Source organism: Protopterus annectens, chromosome 1.part0 (genome assembly GCF_019279795.1).
Source record: "Protopterus annectens isolate FY-2018-M chromosome 1.part0, PAN1.0, whole genome shotgun sequence".
Taxonomy (NCBI): domain Eukaryota; kingdom Metazoa; phylum Chordata; order Ceratodontiformes; family Protopteridae; genus Protopterus; species Protopterus annectens.
This window is the reverse complement of record NC_056725.1, coordinates 17293663-17316286: the sequence shown is the minus strand read 5'-3', so window position 1 is coordinate 17316286 and position 22624 is coordinate 17293663. Positions and strand designations below refer to the sequence as shown.

General features: G+C 39.8%; 1 protein-coding gene across 1 annotated transcript in view; it reads right to left on the bottom strand.

Moving 5' to 3' along the window:
• Nucleotides 1–22624, bottom strand: part of KPTN (kaptin, actin binding protein) — a 1335927-nt gene that overhangs the window by 218771 nt on the left and 1094532 nt on the right. Inside the window, exon 7 of the mRNA XM_044079008.1 lies at nt 1631–1715. Within this exon, the coding sequence (XP_043934943.1) occupies nt 1631–1715 (85 nt within the window). The remainder of the gene's footprint in view (nt 1–1630; nt 1716–22624) is intronic.

Below are 22624 nucleotides of genomic sequence, written 5' to 3'. Positions count from 1 at the left end.
TTCTGCTTAATTTAGCTGGTTCAGAAGCCATAGAAAGAGAGTGTTGATTTGTTTATGCACCTGCTGTGTTTGCAGGAGAGGGGGAAACCGTCACATAGTGGTACCAGCTGAGTCAAGGGAAGTCCCAGAGTGTTTAAAATGTAAATTTAGAGGAAATGTGTAACCCCCAAATGAATATTATAATGGAAATGCACTTATTTTACACAAGGGATCCTGTCAGTGAAACTGTACTGTGCAGCAATCATTAGCTCATGTTTGGCAGGCAGATGGGTTTTATGCCCGGCTTTTTCTCAAAAAAGTTATCCCTGGTAATCCAATCTGGGCATGGACACTGCCAGTCAATAACTTCTTAGCCCAGAGTTGCTGGGCTTTATGGCATGCACATACTAGCCAAAAGTGCACATACACCCATCCCACTGTTAGCATGGATACTGGAGTAGGTCAGTGTAGGCCAGGATCTCAACCAGCTTACCACTGGCAAATACCCAAGACCATTTCTGGCAACATTAGTCAACATGATAAAATCATCTAGAGACAATTTTTACACCATCAAGCGGCTACCCTTGATGCAGCCCTCTCTTTTTACCATCATGTGACAAAAGCTGTTACGAAATACTTTTATTTAGCACAGCTAATTGCCAAAGGAATACCAGCATGGTCTAAATAGGTAATCGCTGTCTTACACTCAGCATTGATAGGACCAATTACCAAGCACAATACCCACTTTGGGATGCATCCCAGTGAACATATAAAACAATAAGACCTCAAATGTTTATAACCAAACAAATCAATGTGCCTAAAATCCCTGAACAACCAAGAGAAGCTGGAAGCTCTATCACTTTATTCAGTTTATTAAAGACTTTTTGAGGGGAGTTCTCGGTCTTTCTTACAGTACCATTAGAAACCCAGTTTCACAAGTCCATTATCTCCATCAATACTAGAACCAGTTACCCAAATCTTCATCAACAGATCAAACACACCAGAGGTACAGCTTTATAATCCAGTGTCTTCTAAACCTCTTGAAAAATTTCCACTGAATTGTATGCAGTGCAACTCAGTTTCTAGATGACCCGATGGGTGGACTGGTAGCCTTAGATTTACTCTGGGATTCAGTCGTATGGCACTCCTTCAGAAATGAGAGGCAGCGAGAAGGAATGTAATGTCAAAGTATGAATGGTGATAAGACATAGTGTCCTTGAAATATCTAGGAATCTATGACACTTAACCTCAGCTGTTTGGATATCCCCCCCCCAAAAAAAACACACATACTCCCCTTTCTAAATCTCATAATTCTTGTAAGGAATGTCCATCATGTCCATTGCTACTCAAGATCACAGAGCAGCAACCCTTGCAATATTCTTGCCACAATGTCTAGGATGAAAGGTAATTTTTGGTTTGTATGCAGAGCAAATTCACAGAGAAATGACCATTAGTGCATATAGGACATGATATATACTTTTGTCAAATACTTGCTCTTTTAAAGAGAACATAAAAATAAAACAGTTTAACTCTCGGGCATTAATACTTGTTTAAATACAAGAACAAGGTAGAAATCAGTAATGTTACAATGGACTGAAAGCGAAGGAAAACAAAATATGTTACCCAATCTCAGGGAAAAAACAGAACTAACCGATAAACAACAGATAACTCAATGGTGCTGGTTACTAAAAGATTGTGTTCTTCCACGGATTCTCCACCTGGTACGTTGCTGGGAGCTGTCAAAAAGAACACACAAGGGTAAATTTACCAGTGCATAACAAGAAAGATTTACTAAGAAAACAAGTAAAGAAATATGGCAAACTCCTTGCATTCTTACCCCCAGTATCAGGTTTTACCTTAGTATAGTTATTCCATGGTAAACTCTGATACAAAAACAAGTTAGTAGCTCTTAGCACCAACCTGAATACCAAATGTGCCTAGTTTCTTAACAGTGCCTTTTGTAAAATGCCCAGAGATCAGAACAGCAGTCCTGAGAGAATGCTCATTCTGAATTACATACATCAAGTGCAATACAATCAAAGCCACTGATCGGTTTAAGTAGGAATGCTTTGGGACCACAGTTCATTTCTGTCTGTTCAAACAATGTGCCCATTACTTCAGTACAGATCATTCTGAGCAGACCATGAAGTGACTTTTCCAAATATTTCTAACACAATGACCAGAAGAAGCTAAGCAGCTGGTCTGTCTGGTACAAAATAATACTATTGCGCAATACTCCTTTGCCAGTGTACCCCTTTCCCTACTATTTGCCAATTCAAAAGAATAGACAGAAAGCGTCTCAAAGTCAAAGTAAACTTTAGTGTTATTCAGAAATCACACAAGTGCAAAAACTGAATGAAATTCTGTGTCTCCAGACTCAATGTGCAGACAACATATAGACTATTTTCACAGACATTTACACATATAACACCTAGCTAGTACATCACGGACATGCAGGTAGACAGACAAATACTGCACATAATTAGAACTATATTTTAACACTTTTCACACTGAACACTTACTTGCATAAGACTTAGTATTGCACAGGTACTCGGTTAAGACATTGCATTGATCCTTGCATAGAAAGAAACATTTTGAGTACTGCACTATGGTTAATTTACTAATTCACTACATGTGTTGCACTGAAAGAACAGACATTTTCTACTGCCTAGATGGCCTATAAGTTATAGTCATGGTGAATATTGCACTAAGTATTAGATGAGACTGGTAGCCAGGTTAATGCACAATATGAGACAAGCTTCTACAGTTTCTACTGACCCAGATGGCCATCATGGAGCGCAGTTGTTACTAGAGTTCAGCAGCCTGATGACATTAGGGAAGAAGCTGTTCCTAAATCTCGTAAATCTGCAACTTATGCTTCGGAAGCACTTTCCGGATGACAGATGCAGGAACAGTCTGTAAACAGGGTGAGTACGTTCTTTGATTTTTTCTTCTGGCCAATACAAGTCATGGATATGTGGTACAGTGGTTTTGATGATCCTCTCGGCTGTCTTCACCACTATCTGGAGGGATTTGCACTCAAAGGTAGAGCAGCTTACATACCACCACACGAGGTTGTTCGTCAGGATGTTTTCTATAGTACCTCTGTAGATGATAGTGAGAACTGTCAATGGGAGATTCTCTCTCCTCAGCGTTCTTAAAAAGTGCAGTCTCTGGTGTGCTTTCTTGACTATGGCATTTGTATTGGTGTTCCAAGACAAGTCCTCATCAATTCACGTTTAGTGCGAAGTTATTTCCACACCAGGTAATCAGTTGTTCCATCTCATCTCTATATGCTGTTTCATCATCATTACTGATGAGGCCCACCACCGTTGCGTCATCAGCAAAGTTGATGATGTGGTTTGTACTGTACCTGGCTGTACAATCGTGTGTTAACAGGGTTAATAGCAAGGGACTTAGTACACATCCTTGAGGGACGCCAGTGTTAAGAGTGATGCTATCCGAGGAGTTGTTAGCTGAGCACACTTTATGAGGTCTGTCTGTGAGAAAGTCAAGAATCCAGTTACAAAGTAGTGTTGACACTTAGTTGGAGTAGCTTCATTACCAGATGAAGAGAGATGACCGTGTTAAAAGCAGAACTGCAGTTGAGGAACAGTACCCTTGCATACGTGTTTTTACTATGGAGTGCTAGAGAGCTGGCATTTGCTATAGTGCAGTTTGCTTGGTAAGCAAACTGCAGGGGGTCTTGATCAGCAGGCAGCCCAGATAGATATTATGGCGTCCTTCACCAGCCTTTCAAAGCAGTTCATCAATGTGGAGGTGAAGGCTACAGGACGGTAGTCATTTAGGCAAGATGGTGGTGACTTTGTTGGTAATGGAATGAGACTGTCGTTTCCTTGAAGCATTTTGGAACTATTTGCTGACTCAGAGAGTTACTGAAGATATCCATGAGTACATTTGTTATTGTTAGTTGGACTGCCCAGTCCCTGAGCACACACCCTAGGATGTTGTCAGCCCCAGCTGCTCTTCTCGGGTTAACTCGGCACAGTGTCCTCTGGACATCAGCTGGGTTGAGGGTGGGTATCTTTTCCTTATGGCCAATGGGCATTTTTTTCACTGTTGTTCTGTTCCCTTCCTCGAATCTGCTGAAGTAGGCATTCAGCTTATTTAGGAATTCCTTGTTGTCCTCACATTGTGAAGACAGGGGGCTGTAATCAGTTATGGACTGGATACCCTGTCGTAGGCACCTGGAGTCTTTTTGGTCAGAGAAGTAGCTCTGGATCTTTCTGCCATAGGTACATTTTGCTTCCCTCACTCCCTTTTTCAGATTAGCCCTAGCTGTTCTGAGGACTTCCCTGTCTCCAGACCTGAAGGCTGCATTCCTTGCTTTCAGCAGCTCGTACACCTCTCTCGTCAACCATGGTTTCCGGTTGGCTCGTGTGATGATGGTTTTGGTGACTGCCACATCATCCACACATTTCGAGATTTAGCCCATCACTGCCTCAGTGTACTCCACCAGGTTGATACACTGATTCTCAGTAGTCGCCTCCTTGAATATGCTCCAGTCTGTGCCCTTGAAACAGTCCTGGAGTGCTGAGACTGCACCCTCTGACCATACTCTTACTTGTTTAACTGTTGGTCTCCCTCTAGTTAGCAATGATTTATATGCTGGTAGTAACAACATGGAGAGATGGTCAGAGTTTCCCAGGCTTAAATGACAGCTTAACATTGCTGTATACCTTACCCAGTGTGTTCTCTCCCATTGTTGCAAGTCCACATATTGGAAATAGTGGGGTAGAACTGTTTTCAAGTTGGCCTGATTAAAGTCACCTGCTGCTATATAAATACACTCTGGATTCCGGTTTTGCAATTCCCATCACCAATACCTTATTTCCACAATGTTTTATTTGATATAAAGCTGCAACAGCCAGTGTTCTGTGAGTCACTAATCATACAGCATCATCGGTTGTATTTGCATTTTCCACACTAAATATTCTGAATAGTTTCACTTTGAAGTTTATGAAGAGTAAACTACCAACTTTTCTTATGGGAAAAATACAAGGATCACAAACTCTATATAACTTTTAATTTCAAACATACTTTTCAAATGCATGTAAAATGTAAAATATTGACCTAAAGATATGTTCTTTTTTTTCAATTTTTAACAAATTTAAACAGCTTTAAAACAAAACATAACAGGGTATCACAAATGTGTAAACTCTGCCACATAAAAATAATGAAAAAGTGAGAACCATTTCCTTTTCAAAAAACTTCTGTATTTTTACACAAGAGAAAAAAATACAAAAATACATCACTCTTTTCCATTTACTAAGCAGTGTCAGCATGTCAGTAATTTTAAAAACAAAAGTCGCGGTACATCACTGTGAAAAGGAAAGTTGTTTAAAGCAACATTACTTGCAAAATCAGTATAATATAGAAGTGCCCTTTGTCAATGGCGAGTAGAGCTATGAGGCACGAAAAGTGGATTAGGAAATGCAGCACAGAGGGATAAATAAAAACTTTTGAACTAAAAGCATCACGAAAAAAATAACCTACTACAGAAAATACAAGTTTTTGAGTTTACAGCCTAGGTCACAATATTTATGCTGCAGTAACCTTTCAGAAATGAATATGCAATAGGGCCCATGAAAATAAGTATTTCCTCTCATTCAGTTTGACCTTGTGGACTCGCATACAGTTTCACAACACATGAATTATCTCAGAAGTACAGGCCAACATGGGAGGACTTTGGCTGACAAAGTTTGCAGATGACTGCACGGATCTCCTCCAAAAGGGACTCACGGAAACAGATAGCTGGTGCCAGGGCCATGGCCTGAAGTTAAACGCCAAAAGATGTATAGTAAAACAAGGTAACCCCAAGCTACCATATAGGTGGCAATCCACTAAGCACAGAAGAGGTTATCAGGGACCTGGGGACCCAGGTTGACAGTGGCCTTTCTTTTGACACTCACATTGCTAAAGTGGTTAGAAAGACCTTCTACATTGCCCACCTGATCATGAAGGGATTCACATCCAGATCTAGTGAGGTCATTGTTCCCTGTACTCTTCACTTATCAGACCAATGATCTACAATGCCCCATTCGGGATGTATCTCACCCGACATCTGCAGCAATTGGAGAGACCCCAAAGTTCCTCACCAAAAGGATAAGGACTCAAAATCTGTCATATGCTGCCAGATTGAAGAAACTCCAGCTCTATTCCCGTCTGCTCAGAGGTGACATGTGCCTGACATACAAGGCCATGTCCAACCCGGAATTAATGGACATGCTCCACCTCAAAAATCCAAATCCACCAAAACCACTAGAGCAAGCGACTTAAACCTTAGGATATAAATATTTATCACTCAGAGACTCCTATGCTGTGGAATAAAATCCCGGTCCATGTGAGGCAGAGCACCTCGCTGACTCTGTTCAAGAGAAATCTAGACCTGTGGATGGGAGATCGAGGTTTTGCAGGGTTTACCCCGGGAATCATCTCTGGGTCACTGCTGGACAGAGGCACAACAAACTAATGGGCACAGTATTTTTTCATATAATAATTTGGGCTAGGCTTATAAATGCCTTAGGGCAGATAGCCTAGTATAAACCTATGAACCTATGAACCTAATTCACAAAGCTCAGCTGCATGGGAGACCGATAACTGATGGACAGCCAAAGAAGAGAAGAACATACAATGTCCAAAACTAGGATTTGTCGTGTAATCAATCTATAGGGAAGTTTCCAGGAAAAGATGATATTCCTGTGGAAGTTTGGAAATTAGGAGTGAAGAAAGCGATAAACATCTGAGTGCAGGAGTTGTGCCAATACCTAATTGTTTGTTTGTGTCTTTCGGCTTTTCCCGGTTAGGGGTCGCCACAGTGGAACTCCATTCCGCTAATGATTGGCAGTAGATTTTTACGTACTGGCATGCTAATAAAGAGGGCAAATGTTAAGTGGGATAAGTTGATCCTCAAAACAGAACAGTTAAGGCTGATATACATAACACAAGCAGAAGATTATAATTCAAAATGGAAAGGGGGGTGGATGAAGTGGGGGGGTAAGAAATAAGGAGACAGATTTTGGATGCAGATCCTTAAAGCGAATAGTAAAAACCATGCACAATAGGAACAGTTAATGTATAACAGAAAAAATAATTTAAGGCTTCAGTCAGCAGAAACTACTTTGCACAATATTTACATCAATCAGAGCAGCGACATGTTAGGCGCTAGAGAAGAAATGTTAAGAGTGAAAATGATATGCAGCACGTGTCAGTGATTAGGGTCTCTAGATTATGTGACCTGAAGCACAGCATTTGCAAGCTTGTGCTGTGAAATGTTCTTTAAGTTGTGCCCATAAGAAGGAGTAAAATCTTGTCAGTCAGGAGGAGAAGGCAAACACCCACTCCACACCACACACACACCACATAGTCCCACTACACCTACACCACCAAGACCCACACATAGATACTCAAAAATCATTCCCAGAGGCTCTCAATAAGAATCTACCCAAACAACAGAGACCTCCAAAGCAGAAAAGCAAGCAACCTCCAGTCCTCGCCACAACCCAAAAGACACAACACACACATGCAGTGTGCCACTTAACCACTGCCCATAAGGCAAAACTACGCACCAAACACATTGGTCATAGGTGACTCTATAGTCAGGCACACTGATGGTTCCAATCACCAGAATAGACAAGGAGAAGGTTACTGTCAGCTGCCTGTCGGGTGCCAGGATCCGCCACATAACCCACACACTCAGGTCACTCCACAAGTACAAATACAACTCAGTCATTGTCCATGTTGGTGTGAATGACCTGAGACGTACCTCCCTGGATTACATGAAAACAGACATGGAGGAGCTCTTTGATCTTGCAATCGAGGCAGGTATGACACTAGCCCTGAGTTGCATCCTACCTTTGCCCAGAATTATACCGCAATAGAAGGACAAAAATGATTGACTTCAACAATTCGCTAAACTTCTGGTGTCATTCCAAGGGGATTCAGTATTTGTCTGCTTGGGATGACATGGTTGACTGACCACGATGCTTTGCCAGAGATGGCCTGCACATGTCACTCCTGGGATTCAGGATACTGGCTAAGGCTCTTGCCGCCTCTATAGTGCCTTTTTTTAGGCAAAGCTTAAAAAATAAAACCATCACCATAACTGTTACATGCAAGTAAAAACTGAGGGTAATGCTACTCAACGCTAGAAGTCTAAACCTCAAAATGCACTCACTCGAGGCACTCCTTAAAATGGAGAAGATCGATATCTGTGCAGTGACTGAAACCTGGTTCAAGGCTCCACAGAGCACCCCTGCATTACCAGGATATAACTCATACCATATGTTTTGGACATCAAACCAGGACCGGAACACCAAGGGCGGAGGTGCGTCAATATTCATTAAGGACATCAACACTTCTAGACTAGTTGCCCAACATAATTCTTCCGAAATTATACAAGTGCAACTAACTCTGTGCAAAAACTACAATCCATATTGTAGCTTGCTACAGATCCCCCACCATCCCCCAGGATTCCCACTCCTCTTTTCTTGACATAACAGAGAATATCAGGGTTCGCCCTAATATTGGGAGATTTCAACTACCTCACCATTAACTGGGAAAACTACTCTTGTACTAACTCCTTTCCTCAACGCTTCCTAGAATTCATAAACTCCAATGCCCTGGATCAACTTGTCCACACCCCTACCAGGGGCAAAAATATCCTATACCTAGTACTTACCAACATGAGTGACAGGTGCTCCACACCTGAAGTCAGCTCCTCGTTGGTCAGATCCGACCATAAACTAATCACCCTAGATATCCACATCCCACCCCCACCACCCACTAAGGAAACCACTGTAAAAAACTTCTGCAAAGCCAACTTCATGCTACTTAAGGCAGAAGTGGCCAATTTCACAACTCCCATGCAGATGGACAATACAGTTACCACTGCCGAATCTTTTACAAATGCACTCTATAAGCACCTACACGGGTGGCATGGATCGTGCCATCCCTAATAGAACCAAGACACAGTCCTCTAAAAAAAGGAAACCAATCTGGTGATCCTCTGCTATTAACAAACTCTACAACAGAAGGAAGAAACTGTTGCAAAAGAGAATAAAATCCCAGGAGGAGGAGCTCCCCGGTCAGCCTCAGCAAGAAGCTGAGATCCCTCATAAAATCCTCCTAAGCGAACTATGAAAATAAGACTGCCACTGACTCTAAGGACAACCACAAAGCATTTTACAGCTATGCCAAGAATCTCAATGGCAACACCCAGATTTGCTCTGAGCTACAGCACAATGACACAAAATTCACGGAACCAACTATCGCCAACATCCTAGCTGATAGGTTCAGTGTCAACTTTACTACCCCCTCACCTCCTAAGGGGCCCATATCCATACCGGAAGAATGCAGTGTCCCTGCAATCACAACTGAACAAGTGAAAACTGTGCTATCTAAAGCCAAGAGCACAGCACCCATGGGACCAGACAATATCCCTGGCTGCATTCTACATGAGCTTCAGAACTAACTAGCCCCCCACCTAACCACCATGTTCAATCATAGCCTCTCGACAGGCTTTGTACCCACTGAATGGCACGCGGCAACAGTTGTACCACTCCACAAAGGGGGAGCCACCACGGATCCCGGGAACTATCGCCCTATTAGCCTGATGAGCCTGGTCTGCAAGGCCATGGAGCATATTATCATGGAACTCCTAAACAAGGATATTGGTAACATCCAAACTCTGGGCCCCACCTAGTTCGGATTTGTGAAGGGCACATCATGCCTCCTGAACCTGGTTGATATCTTTGAAACAGTCACCAAAGCCATGGAAAAGGGTAAGACAGTCCACACAGCCTATCTTGACCTCGCCAAGGTTTTCAACACCATCCCCCATTCTGGTATCATAAATAAACTCACCAAGCTGGGTATAAATTCGTACGTCACAAGATGGGTCGCCAACTGGCTCAAAGACAGAACCCACACTGTAAAAACTGCGGACTCCAAACCTGTAACAAGTGGAGTACCACAGGGTTCAGTCTTGGGTACCCTCCTGTTTGGGATTTACTTCTCTGAAGTACAGGCCAACACAGACGGCCTCTGGCTGACAAAGTTTGCAGATGACTGCAAATTGGGTGCCACCGTAGAGTCCCTACAATGAGGACATCCTGCAAAATGGCCTCACCGAGACTGATGCCTGGTGTCAGAGTCATGGCCTCAAGCTCAATGCCAAAGAAATGCATTGTCACTCCCTTTGGTAAAAACTCTGTACCCATGGACTACCACATAGGTGGCAGCCCACTTAACACCAAAGGCATGATAAGAGACCTCGGGGCTCTAGTGGACAGTAGCCTCTCCTTTGATAATCACATCGCCACAGTCATCAGGAAATTCTTCTACGTAGCACACCTTATCATGAAAGGGTTCAAGTAGTCATTATCCCCCTCTACTCAACTCTCATCAGACCCATTATAGAGTACAATGCCCCATTTGGAATGCACCTTACATGGCATATGCAGCAGCTAGAAAGGCCACAAAAATACCTCACTAAAGGATTATGGGACTCAAACAGTTACCTTATGCTGACCGCCTCAAAAAACTCCGGCTTTAGTCTGTAGCATATTGCCTACTCCGAGGTGATCTCTGCCTAACATACAAAGCTATGTCAAACCCTATGCTGTTGGACATACTCCACCTAAAGAAATCCCAATCCCTCAGAGCCACATGCTCTAGGGACCTAAACCTCATCACCACAATTAACAGAACATGTTGGAGGGATAGATTTGTGTCCCCGAGACTTCCTATACTGGAACAAACTACCTATGTCAAGCAGAGTTCATCACTAGCACTCTTCAAGAAAAATCTTGATAAGTGGATGGGCAATAAAAAATTCACCCTGGGCATCAGATCTGTGGCCCTGCTAAACAGGGGTGCAGGTAAATAGCATCCAGGGGGTGGTCAAAGCCAGGAAACCTTGTTGGCTAGGCTTACATAGGCCCTAGGTCCGATAGCCTAGTACCTACCTATGAACATATAAGAGAAATCTTAAGATTTTAGGGAAGAGCCCTCCAGAGCTTAGGTCTTGAGTGGCTATGAGATCTAAGATTACATAATGTATGTAAATGGAAAACAATGTTAATATGGCTTGTTTTCTTTTCTATTAAGGTATGTGCACCTATATCTTAAGTGATAATTTTATAAAGATGTTACATGCCTGGGATTCATAAAACTGTAGTAAGCAGAGCACTGCTATCTTCTTTTATAGTTTCAAGTATTGTGGTTACTTATTCCTCTCAAATACCTGTTAGTGCAGAATCATTTATTTTTATGTATATATGTATTATATTAACCTATGAAAGAAGAAAACAAAACTGGCTCGCAGTAGACTTCTCTATCCATTACATCTTTATGAATCCCAGTCAATATCATATAATGTACAGGAGATTACATGGCTTAGGTTTTAAATGTCAAAGACATTGCTGTGATGTACAATATCTAGAAAAGAACTTATTAGTAAACTTAACAGTAAAAGAATGTACTGGGGAGGACAAAATAAATGACTTACCCATGGTATTGCAAATATGGCTAATTTATGTTTCTTTAAAAATAATCTTTAGAACTCTGCCATGAATCAGGAGTATTTTAGCTTTCCTGTTAACACAATTCTTTTAGATATGTCTTCTCTATGCAGTTTACAATTCCTGCTAGAGTGTTTACTAAGTATGAGAATCATGTAAATGAAAAAGCAGAGTTCATTTCTTTGATTCTGACACGTCCTTCTGTAACTCATGCAATGAATTCAATAATATTTCATATGTTTAGGCAGAAACAATTTTTGCATCAATGTAGGTTCATGAGTTAATACTGGCCTATTAATCCAGAGCAACACTGGTAGTCTAGCCACAATATCCTATAATGTAGTAGGTAACCACTGACAAGACTAATTTACACTTAGTTTCGACCCTTTCAATGACAGCTGGAGGGTTCAGACCCAGGGTGCACTTACAATTATTCATCCAGTCATCCAGGTTATGCTTAGGTCAGGGAGCTACTTTGCTTTATATCCTAAGAAGAATATTCCATAAGAGAGGGATTCTTTGAACTATGTAGCTCTCTCTTCAGCAGGTCCTAGTTAAGTTTCAGTGGAATGTAAGATTTCCTGAGTGAGCGTTTAGTGTGTTATTAGTTTTTCGGATGTATAGAGAGTTGCACAGGACCGGATAATTTTATGCCGTGTAGCCCAGAGTTCACCTTTCAAGAATCTGTAAGAAACAGAGAACAGAAAGAGCTTTAAGATGGTCTGGGTAGGTCAAGGAAGATATGCCTTCTTTGATTATTTTAACGAGAAACCACTGCGGTCTCCCAAACTGCACATGTGCTTAAACAAGCATATCAAAGGGGCCATTATACACCGATATATGCCTGATGAGGGAGGAGTAGAGAAGGATATCATCTTTCTTAGATCTGGAAGAAATAACCCTAGTGATTAATATAGCTAGGTAAAACAATTTCCTAACAGTAGATACATGGTGATCAAAGGATAGATAAATGTCAATTTAAATGCCCAGATCACTAAAGGCTGAGTCAGCTTTCAATGAGGCAACACCTATGAGGTATGTACATGGGGGGCATTTAGTTTTAGGCCATGCTGCAGGCACCAATTATTACTGCATGTTAGTCTTCATTTAAGAGTCTGGAAGTCAAATGGGAACTAAACAACTCCTCCAGGTTTACAGTCATCTGCAGACTTGTTCAGCCACAGACTCTTGACATCAGCCTTATTAGAGATGCAAATCCTAAAGAGAAAGGGTCCTAGGATCAATCTCTGTGGGACACATCTGGTAACTACTCTTTTTTGAAATATATATGTGTGTGTGTGTGTGTGTGTGTGTGTGTGTGTGTGTGTGTGTGTGTGTGTGTGCGTGTGTGTCTTTTACACTAACGGACCAAGTTCTATCAACTGGTCAATTTGCTATCCAAAAGGAATCATTCAGGTTTGCATTTAGTTTGGGTAGCTTATTGATAATGCCAGAATTAGCGACGGTATCAAAGGCCTTTGTCAGGTCCAGGTAGGCAATGTGAATTGATCTGCCTGAATTTAATGCATCAATGACATGTTCAAAGAAGCCCTCAGAAGGGAACATCAGCCTTTAAGAAACCCAAACTATATGGGTTCAGGATTTGTAGACTACCTACATCCTTGTTAACAAATTTCATAATAATTCATGCCATTGTTTCATAGGTGAGGCTGGTGAGACATCGTTACATAGTAACCTGGAACAGTAGTGGATACCCTCTTGTGCAATTGGATGACTATCGCAGTTCTCCATTCCTCTGGCAGAAATCCAGTGGAGAGGCTGAGACTGAGTAGACTTAGCAGCAAGTGTACCAGACAGCATAAATTATCAGGATCCATGCAGCAAATGTTTTTAGTCTTAGAGAGAAAGAGCATTCTATTCAAGACATGCTCAGAGGTGATGCTGTGGGTGCACTAATAAGTTTGGGAGAGATGGGGAGTAAATTTGGAGCTGAATTTGTCCTCAGGGACAAGTAAGTGTTATGTATTAGTGCTGAATATAAGCTAGGTATTCCTATAAGGTTTTCAACATAGTTAAAGAAGGCTTTGTGACTGTCTTTAGCAGAGGTACCAGTTCTTAACCTGTATTTACTTTTGGGGGTTTACGTTTTGTTTCTGAATTCTTTGTTGATTTTTTTTAGTTAATCACAAGACGATGGGTTATTAAGTTTGCTTTTATGGGCTATGAGTTTGTTTCTTTCTCTTACTGTATGTGGATTTATTCTGGAATTTGGGAATGTACTTCTGTCTTATGGGAACATATATTTTGCTGTATGCTCTGAGGTGGCCATAGAAATTATCCACAAATATGGCAGCATATGAGATAAGGTTCATAGAGCTGAGGAGGTGCTTAAATTTCATCAAGTCATCAGTTAGCTGGATTAAATTTGCCTTAGAGTAGTCTCTTAAGACAGAAGGGTTTTATGGTAAGCCAAGTTTTACCCTCATAGGGAGTGATAAACAGAGATCAAATCTGACCAGGTGTTGAGCATAGGGTGGCAGTACTGGTGAGAATCAGGTTCAATATTTTTGAACCCCAAGAAGGGATTTGAGTGCACCTCTACAAAGAGGCCAGTCACAAGTGGAGCCCCTCAGGGATTAGTCCTTGGACCGCTCCTTTTTGGCATTTACTTCTCAGAAGTCAAGGCCAATGTCAGTGATCTCTGGTTGACTAAATTTGCAGATGATTGCAAATTAGGAGCCGTCATTGAATCTCACACTGACACAAATGTTCTCCAGGAGGGGCTGACACAGACAAACAGCTGGTGTCAGAGGCATGGATTAAAACTAAATGCGAAGAAATGCATAACGGTATCCTTTGAGAAGTCATCCACCTCTGGTAACTATCATATTGACAACACACCCCCTTAGAGTTGACCCAGTAGTCAGGGACTTACGGACACACACACAGATAATAATCTAGCCTTTATCACATGTCTACAGTGCTGAAGAAATTCTATGCTGCGCAACTTATAAACAAAGGTACGGCATCTAAGTCCAAGGAATTAATTGTTCCACTATATTTAGCATTCATCAGACCTATCATGGAGTACAATGCCCCATTTGGTACGTACCTAAAAAGACATATCCAACAACTAGAACGTTCACAGAGGTTCCTCACTAAAAGAAGTAACATGTCCTATGCAGACCGCCAGAAAGCCCTATCCCTGTATTCTGTCTCTTACAGGCTTTTGAGGGGCAATCTATGCCTGGCATACAGGGCATTGTCAGATGCCATTTTCTGATGGATCTCCAGCATATCAACAAAACAAACAGTACCAGAATTACCTGTTCTAAAGACTTGAACCTTGCCTGTGATATAAATAGGACCTGCTGGAGAGATAGGTATGTATCCCAGAGACTACCCGATCTATGGAACAGGCTCCCTATCCATGCGAAGCAGAGTTCCTCCCCAACCCAATTCAACAGCAACTTGGACAACTGGATGGGAAAACAGAAATTCATCCCTGGTTTTGCACCTGTATAATGCAAACGGGTAACCTGTAAATGGTTCACCTTCCAGGCTCATGCTTACACTTATCAAGGGTATCAGAAATTGTCAGAGATTTGGGATGAATGGCTAGGCTTAAAAAGGCCCTTGTGGTCATTAGCCTAGTAAACACCTATGAACCAGCTGATCTAGGAAGCTAGCATTAATGAAATCCAGTAACATTTGTGTGTAAATATTTTAGGTGGTGTAGGTTTCCCAGTTAACTGAGGGATAGTTGCAGTCTCCCAAGAAAATAGTGTGAGGCTGAAAAGGGGAGAATGTCAGTTTATTTAGATATGTCACATAGGCTGCAAATGATATAGAGGGTATTACATTTCATCAAGCTACCAGTCAGCTGTAATTGATTATGATATGAATCTTTTTTATCTACAAGAAAAGGATATGGAGAAGTTCAAGACTGTTGTTCTAGCTTAAGAATTTGGAAGTTGGGTAGCTTCTTTTAGGAATACATACACGCCTCCTCTAATAGCACTGTTACTGTGTTGGGTCTGAAAAAGTGTTAGGCATTTAAACCTTGCACTACGCAGGAGCTATCTTTGTTTTGAAAGCATGCTTTAGTAACTATGACAATATCTATATAACTATGCAAATACCTATATTTTCAAGAGTTAGGAATGCCTATAAGAAGTGCCGCTTCTTATATAAGCTTCTAGCATTGATCAGTTTTCTGCCTTTAAATAGTTTTGATTTTGATTGGCCATGAAAGTAATTTAACGAGACTGACTTTCCCTAGTAAAGGCAGTATGGGGAGGAAAAGGTCCTTGCCAATATGCGGAAGTCATTAGGAAAGAGGTGCAGGCTATCAGTAGAGAAACCAAAGAAAATCCTCAGCACTGAATGAAGCAACCAACGCAGAAACCAAGTAACCAAGTGCAGAAAAAATAAACGTTGGTAGCACACAGCTGACGGCAATAATCATTTAATACAAAACAAAAAAACAAAAACCAGTAAGTGCTTTCACGGATCAACTCCACTTATTTAAAACAATTCAAAAATCACACATGCCAATCACATAAAAGCATTAATTAAAACATTACATCTGTCATTACCTTCCTTAAAGGCATATGTGCATATCTAAAAAGTAGTACATAAATGAACGTTTAAAATGTTGGAATATAAAATACTGAACAATCAACAACCATAAAAATATTGAATAGTGTTAAAACATAAATATTACATAGGGGGAGAGAAAACACTCACTGTTTCAGGGCTCTATTTTTTAAAAATGGTTTTAAAGGCACCATGCTGTTAAGCCCTGGTGACTTGTCTGCCTGAAGTCTAAAATCCATTGCTGTTCTGTCGCCTCAGTATAGTTTTTAAAATTGCCCCCTCTCACACTCTCATATACTTTCTGTAGAACAAAAAACTTAAATTTATGCAAGGGACCATTGTTCTTAACATGCATTGCTAATGCATATACACACCATAACAATAAATTAAGGGTACGAGGATCAGTAAAATTGTAGCAACAACTAACAGATAAGTTAAGCAGTTGCTACCGACTAGGCTTGGTGCCATAACAGCAGCTTAGTACAAATGATTCGGATCAGGTGCCACCACAACAGCTTTGTACAGTAATGACACAATCAGCAGTCTAAAACTACAACTGGACTCATACTTGGAATGACTACAAACAGCAAATGATGAGTGGAAAAGATTGCAAAGGCAATTACAATAAATAATGATTTCTTGAACACAGAGAACTATAAAATGTCTCTGATACCCTGGATGCAGTTTTAGTACAAATTACAGCAAGGAATAGACTTTGGTTCAGAATGCTGACAGCTGGCAACAGTAGTGGAAGACACGATAAACAATATGCCTACAGCAAGCAGAAAAGCAGCACCAAGTGATATGGCTCTCTGCAAGTATTCGTGTGTGAACACACATGCACTCTTGCATCAGTAACTGTCCACAACTGTGCTCAGTCAACTGCAGGAGTCCACAGTAATGTATAGATGTGTCTGGTCATTTTGGTTCTTAAGTAAAATCCAACTAGGTATCCTCAAGTGTTGCAGTCTCAGTGCTACAAAGTACAGTGATGACATCCGCAGATGATGTTGTCATTCGGCTTTTCCCGGTTAGGGGTCGCCACAGCGGAACTCCGGTCCGCTGATTGGCAGTAGATTTTTATGAACGCTAAGGTGCCAGCTCGACGTTCAGCCTTCAACGAAGGCACGCCCATTTACGCATGTCTTTCAAACGCCCACCCAACCGCGGGGAGGACATGCAGACTCCACACAGATTCCACACAGAAGGCACTCCCTCCCGAAAACCTCTTGCTGTGAGGCAACAATGCTACTGCTTCACCACAGCGGAAGTCCTACTGAGTTTAAACAACAAACTGGACAGGCCAATCAAAAAAAATACTGCCCTTGCAACTAGTAGCAAATTTCGCCAACAGCAATAACAAAACCCCCTTCTCTCACCAAGAGACAATTTGATAAACTAATTCTTAATGCAAAAATCCACGATAACACAAAAATACAGTAAAATGTTTAAAATCAGCATTAGCGCACTAAGTGTAAAAATAGAAGGGTGTACTTCCCAGGTGCATTTTTGTTCAGGATTACTCTTGACTCACATGTCAATTTTAAAAGAAATATAGAAAAAGGGGCAAACTTTAAAGAAAGGTAACTCAAGCTTTAGCACTTGGAGTTTCAAAAGACTATTTACAGTAAGTGCAACCAACTAAAGGGAAACAATACTGGCAGGCTGGACACTCAGTACTCTGGATCTGTGGAATACAATGGGAGGGTAAAAAAATTAAATAGTTTACACAATTGATACTGTTATGCTTACTGACAACAGCAATGAAAGAGGAGAGGGAGGGAATTTGGTCATCAAATTAATTTAAGGGGCAGAAAATAACACAGACACTGGCTTTTAAGTCACATCAGGGCCAAGGCAGGAGAAAAAAATTGGCAAAGCAGATTTGTAATAAGCCAGAGGAAAGGAGACACTGGAAACTGTAGCAAATAACTTCCCTCTCACAAATGCTATGTACTACTGATATTGCTGGGCAGAACAACTGACTTAAACTGCTTTAGTTAAGCAACAAACTAATGCACTTATGGTAAACTACTTTAAAAACAGTTCTAGCAACAGATACATTAGAACAAAACAAATTCAATGTACTTTTAATTTCTTGATTTAGAGAATTAAAAATGTTAGTGTTGGTTAGCCACAAAAGAAAATACTAGGCCCTGTTACAAATAATAATTAAAGAAACAAAGGGACAAGGAAAACTAATCAGCAAAACAGATCTGGAACAAGTCAGACAAAATTAGGCACTGAAAATTGTAGGAAATAACTTCCCACTTAAAAAGGCTATGTTCTACCAAGCTAGCAGACCTAACTGCTCATACTGTTTTAAAGAAAATAACATACAGTAAAACATTTAAACAACAGTTCAATAAGTATTACAACAAAATAATTTATATATATATATATATATATATATATATATATATATATATATGGGTTCCTATCATATGATCGAAAGTTCATTTGATCGACAAAGGTTACAGGGCCTCCACACCTTCCACACTGAGGGCCAGCTGGCCAAGGATTTTTAGGTGGGGGCTTACTTCCGATAATGAGGGCCCACACCACCCCTAACTATATATATCAACTCCAGGGTCGCACAACATTGGGGAAGGGGGCAAATCCTTGTCGATCAAATGAACTTTCAGTCAAATGAACTTTCGATCATATGATAGGAACCCATATATATATATATATATATATATATATATATATATATATATATATGGCACCTGGTTTCACTTCAGAATCCTGAAATATCACAATCCTGAACTTCATAATCCGGAAGCCCAAAATCCTGAATCCCAAAATACTGAAAATATACAGGATACAAAGAATAACAATATTCCAGTGCAAGAACACACAGAAACACATACAAGACAAAGGATAGCACTTGCCACCCTGCACCCCCAAACCCCCTGCTAATTAAATATATGAATTCCAAGATTGCCCTCCACAGAAAAAAAATGTCAAACATCTCATCACATATTTAATGACTGCCTGTTGTAACCTTAGTAATGTTCCCTTTTAACTTGCTATACTACAACATAACTCATGATAGTGCAGTGAAGTGCAATCTTGGAGTTGATATATTTAAGTAGCAGGGTGTGCAGCCCTGTGCAGAGGGACTTGCCCCCTTGCTTATATTTGGTGGAATGTCATATGGTTTGTGTTGTCTATAGTCAGTATATGTATCGTGTGTATTTTCAGTATTTTGGGATTCAAGATTTTGAATTTAAAGGATTTTGGGCTTCCGGATTATAAAATTCAGTGAAACCATGCATATATATTTATGTACACACACACACACACACACACACACACACACATTTCTGATGTACAGATATTGAAAAGGAAACCGTCTCTTTTAGATTACAAATGCATCACAACAGTAATTAATGCAGGGTAGCTACAAAGTATGAAAGCAAACACTACAACCTGGATAAAAACAATGAAAGAAATAAAGGAACATGGGAAACCAATCAGCAAACATGCCACAGAAAATTAAACACTGAAAACTGTAACAAATGACATTTCTCTCTCAAAAGCTATATGCTACCAATTTACCAGCACTAATACCTAGCTGAACAACTGTTAACCTATTTTATGTGAAAAGCAGCTACTCACAGGATGAAGGTATTTCACTGACAATGAGCATGACTGTGTAAATCCTGTAAAAAGCATGGCTTGAATAATATACAAATGGTGACATAATGACATGGAAATGAGCAAAATTATTAGACTGACAGCAACTTATGTGCAAATGAGAATAAGCAACATGGTGGATAAATTAAGAAATGTATATACTCTGTGCTGAATCATAGGAGATTACTAGGCTAATGGCCCTGGGGTCCTTAGAAACCTAGCCAAGAGTTTATCCTCAAAAACACCTCAGTCAGCACCTGTCAGCCCTGTCAATGGGGGACACAGGTGGAACCCCTGGGACAAATTTGTGGTTTTGCATCCACTAATCAAGGTTGTGCTTGAAGAGGGTCAGCAAGGTACTCTGACGTGTATGGGAAGTCTATTCCAGGGAGGGGGCAGCCTCTGGGAGACAAACCTCTCTCTCCAGCAGGTTTTGTTGATGTTGCATATCAGATTCAGGCCTTTCGAGCGGGTAATGCGTTAAGAGTTATACTTGCTGATATGGAGCATCTCTAGTAGGGCAGGGTCTGACATTGTCTTGTAGGCCCACTCAAATCAGCCCACGGAAGGCTGAAAAAATAACAGGAACAAAGGATATACCACAGGTCTATTCTTTTAATATAGACACGTACAACAGAGATAAAATTCAATGGGTTGAGCGCTTTCATCTAGATAAGCTAGATTTCATCAGAACATCTGACACAAATTTACATTGCCTTTAAATACCATAAAAAAACGCCTTTTCCTTTCAATTAATCAATTATGTACACTTGATCTTTGTACTAAAACATTTCTTAAAGATAAAATATTGCTGCTAAAATTTCTCACCCACACTATGTGGTTATAAACTAACAACCTTGATTAAAATACAAAAATTATCTTAACATATTAATATATATATGATATCCATCCAATTAATGATATTTATATCTAAAATATTTATGTTAATAGTAAATACATTTATAATGTCTTAAACTCTCTTTAACACTTATAAAAACAATACTATAATGTATAAAAATATTATATATATATTAGTTCACCATGAACTGATGTAACATCAAACCTATTACTGAAAAGTAGTCTCATTAAGGCTTATACACAAACACAAATTGAATTATAGTCTAATATAGTTGTATATAGTATAAGTTTACTTCCTATTATGAGTATTTGTTTTGTATTTGAAATTTTTTTTTTCTTTTTTCTAGCTTATATTTTGACTAATATTATGCCTAACATGATAAATTGTTGTGTATGTACCTGTAATGGAGCTTTTCTCCCCGGGCCTCTACTGAAAACGGACATTATGTCCAGTTGGACTAGCCCGGTCAACAAATGTAAAATAAAAATAATAAATAATAAATATCCTAACTAATGGTTTAGTGGGAATTACTTCATTTAGACCCACTTCATTTATCAAACACACAGGTACTTTACATCAACGGCCCGTGATGGGCTTTAATGATTGTATAGACAATTATAATGTGGAAAAACTTTTGCAAATGCCATTTGACTTTGACATGAAAAATAATGTTAACAACAAAGGACATGTTAACAAGGATAACTATAATTCATTGAAGCAAATGATTTTTGGTTTTGGAAAGAAGTTGACCAAAATTAAAGCATTACAGGTTGACAATATGTACCTACGTAAATGTTTGAACAGTCATATTGTCCCAATGGGTCTCCGATTCTTTAAGGAACCCATGGATTGAAATGAACGCTAACAATATAAACAAGTGTAATAGCATGTTTAATGATTTTGGCAAACAGTTTATGCAGTTTATATTGGACAACAATGACTTAAAATTGACTGTATTAATTAGCGAAGTTGAAAGCATGGATAGTGCTATACGCAATGACAAGCTTTTTCCACAATGGGAAAAATTGTTTTATAAGCAGTATGACTACGCTGAAAACATTAGTAAAAGAATGTTTGAGAAAAAATGTAAAAAATTAGAGCGCGATATGCACCAATATGAACAAGGGACAGCATACAAATGGAATAAAAAGGTTAGAGAGAGTTATAGGGTGAATGATAAGGGTAAATTTAGTGATGGATATCAGTTAGATTCACATCATCACCAAAATGAGGAAGAATGTGTAAACTACTTTAAAAACAGTTCTAGCAACAGATATATTAGAACAAAACAAATCCAATGTACTTTTAATTTCTTGATTTAGAGAATTAAAAATGTTATTGTTGGTTAGCCACAAAAGAAAATACTAGGCCCTCTTACAAATAATAATTAAAGAAACAAAGGAACAAGGAAAACTAATCAGCAAAACAGATCTGGAACAAGTCAGACAAAATTAGGCACTGAAAATTGTAGGAAATAACTTCCCACTTAAAAAGGCTATGTTCTACCAAGCTAGCAGACCTAACACCTGACTGCTCATACTGTTTTAAAGAAAATAACATACAGTAAAACATTTAAACAACAGTTCAATAAGTATTACAACAAAATAATTGATATATATATATGTATATTTATATATATATGGCACCTGGTTTCACTTCAGAATCCTGAAATATCACAATCCTGAACTTCATAATCCGGAAGCCCAAAATCCTGAATCCCAAAATACTGAAAATATACAGGATACAAAGAATAGCAATATTCCAGTGCAAGAACACACAGAAACACATAAAAGACAAAGGATAGCACTTGCCACCCTGCACCCCCAAACCCCCTGCTAATTAAATATATGAATTCCAAGATTGCCCTCCACAGAAAAAAAATGGCAAACATCTCATCACATATTTAATGACTGCCTGTTGTAACCTTAGTAATGTTCCCCTTTTAACTTGCTATACTACAACATAACTCATGATAGTGCAGTGAAGTGCAATCTTGGAGTTGATATATTTAAGTAGCAGGGTGTGCAGCCCTGTGCAGAGG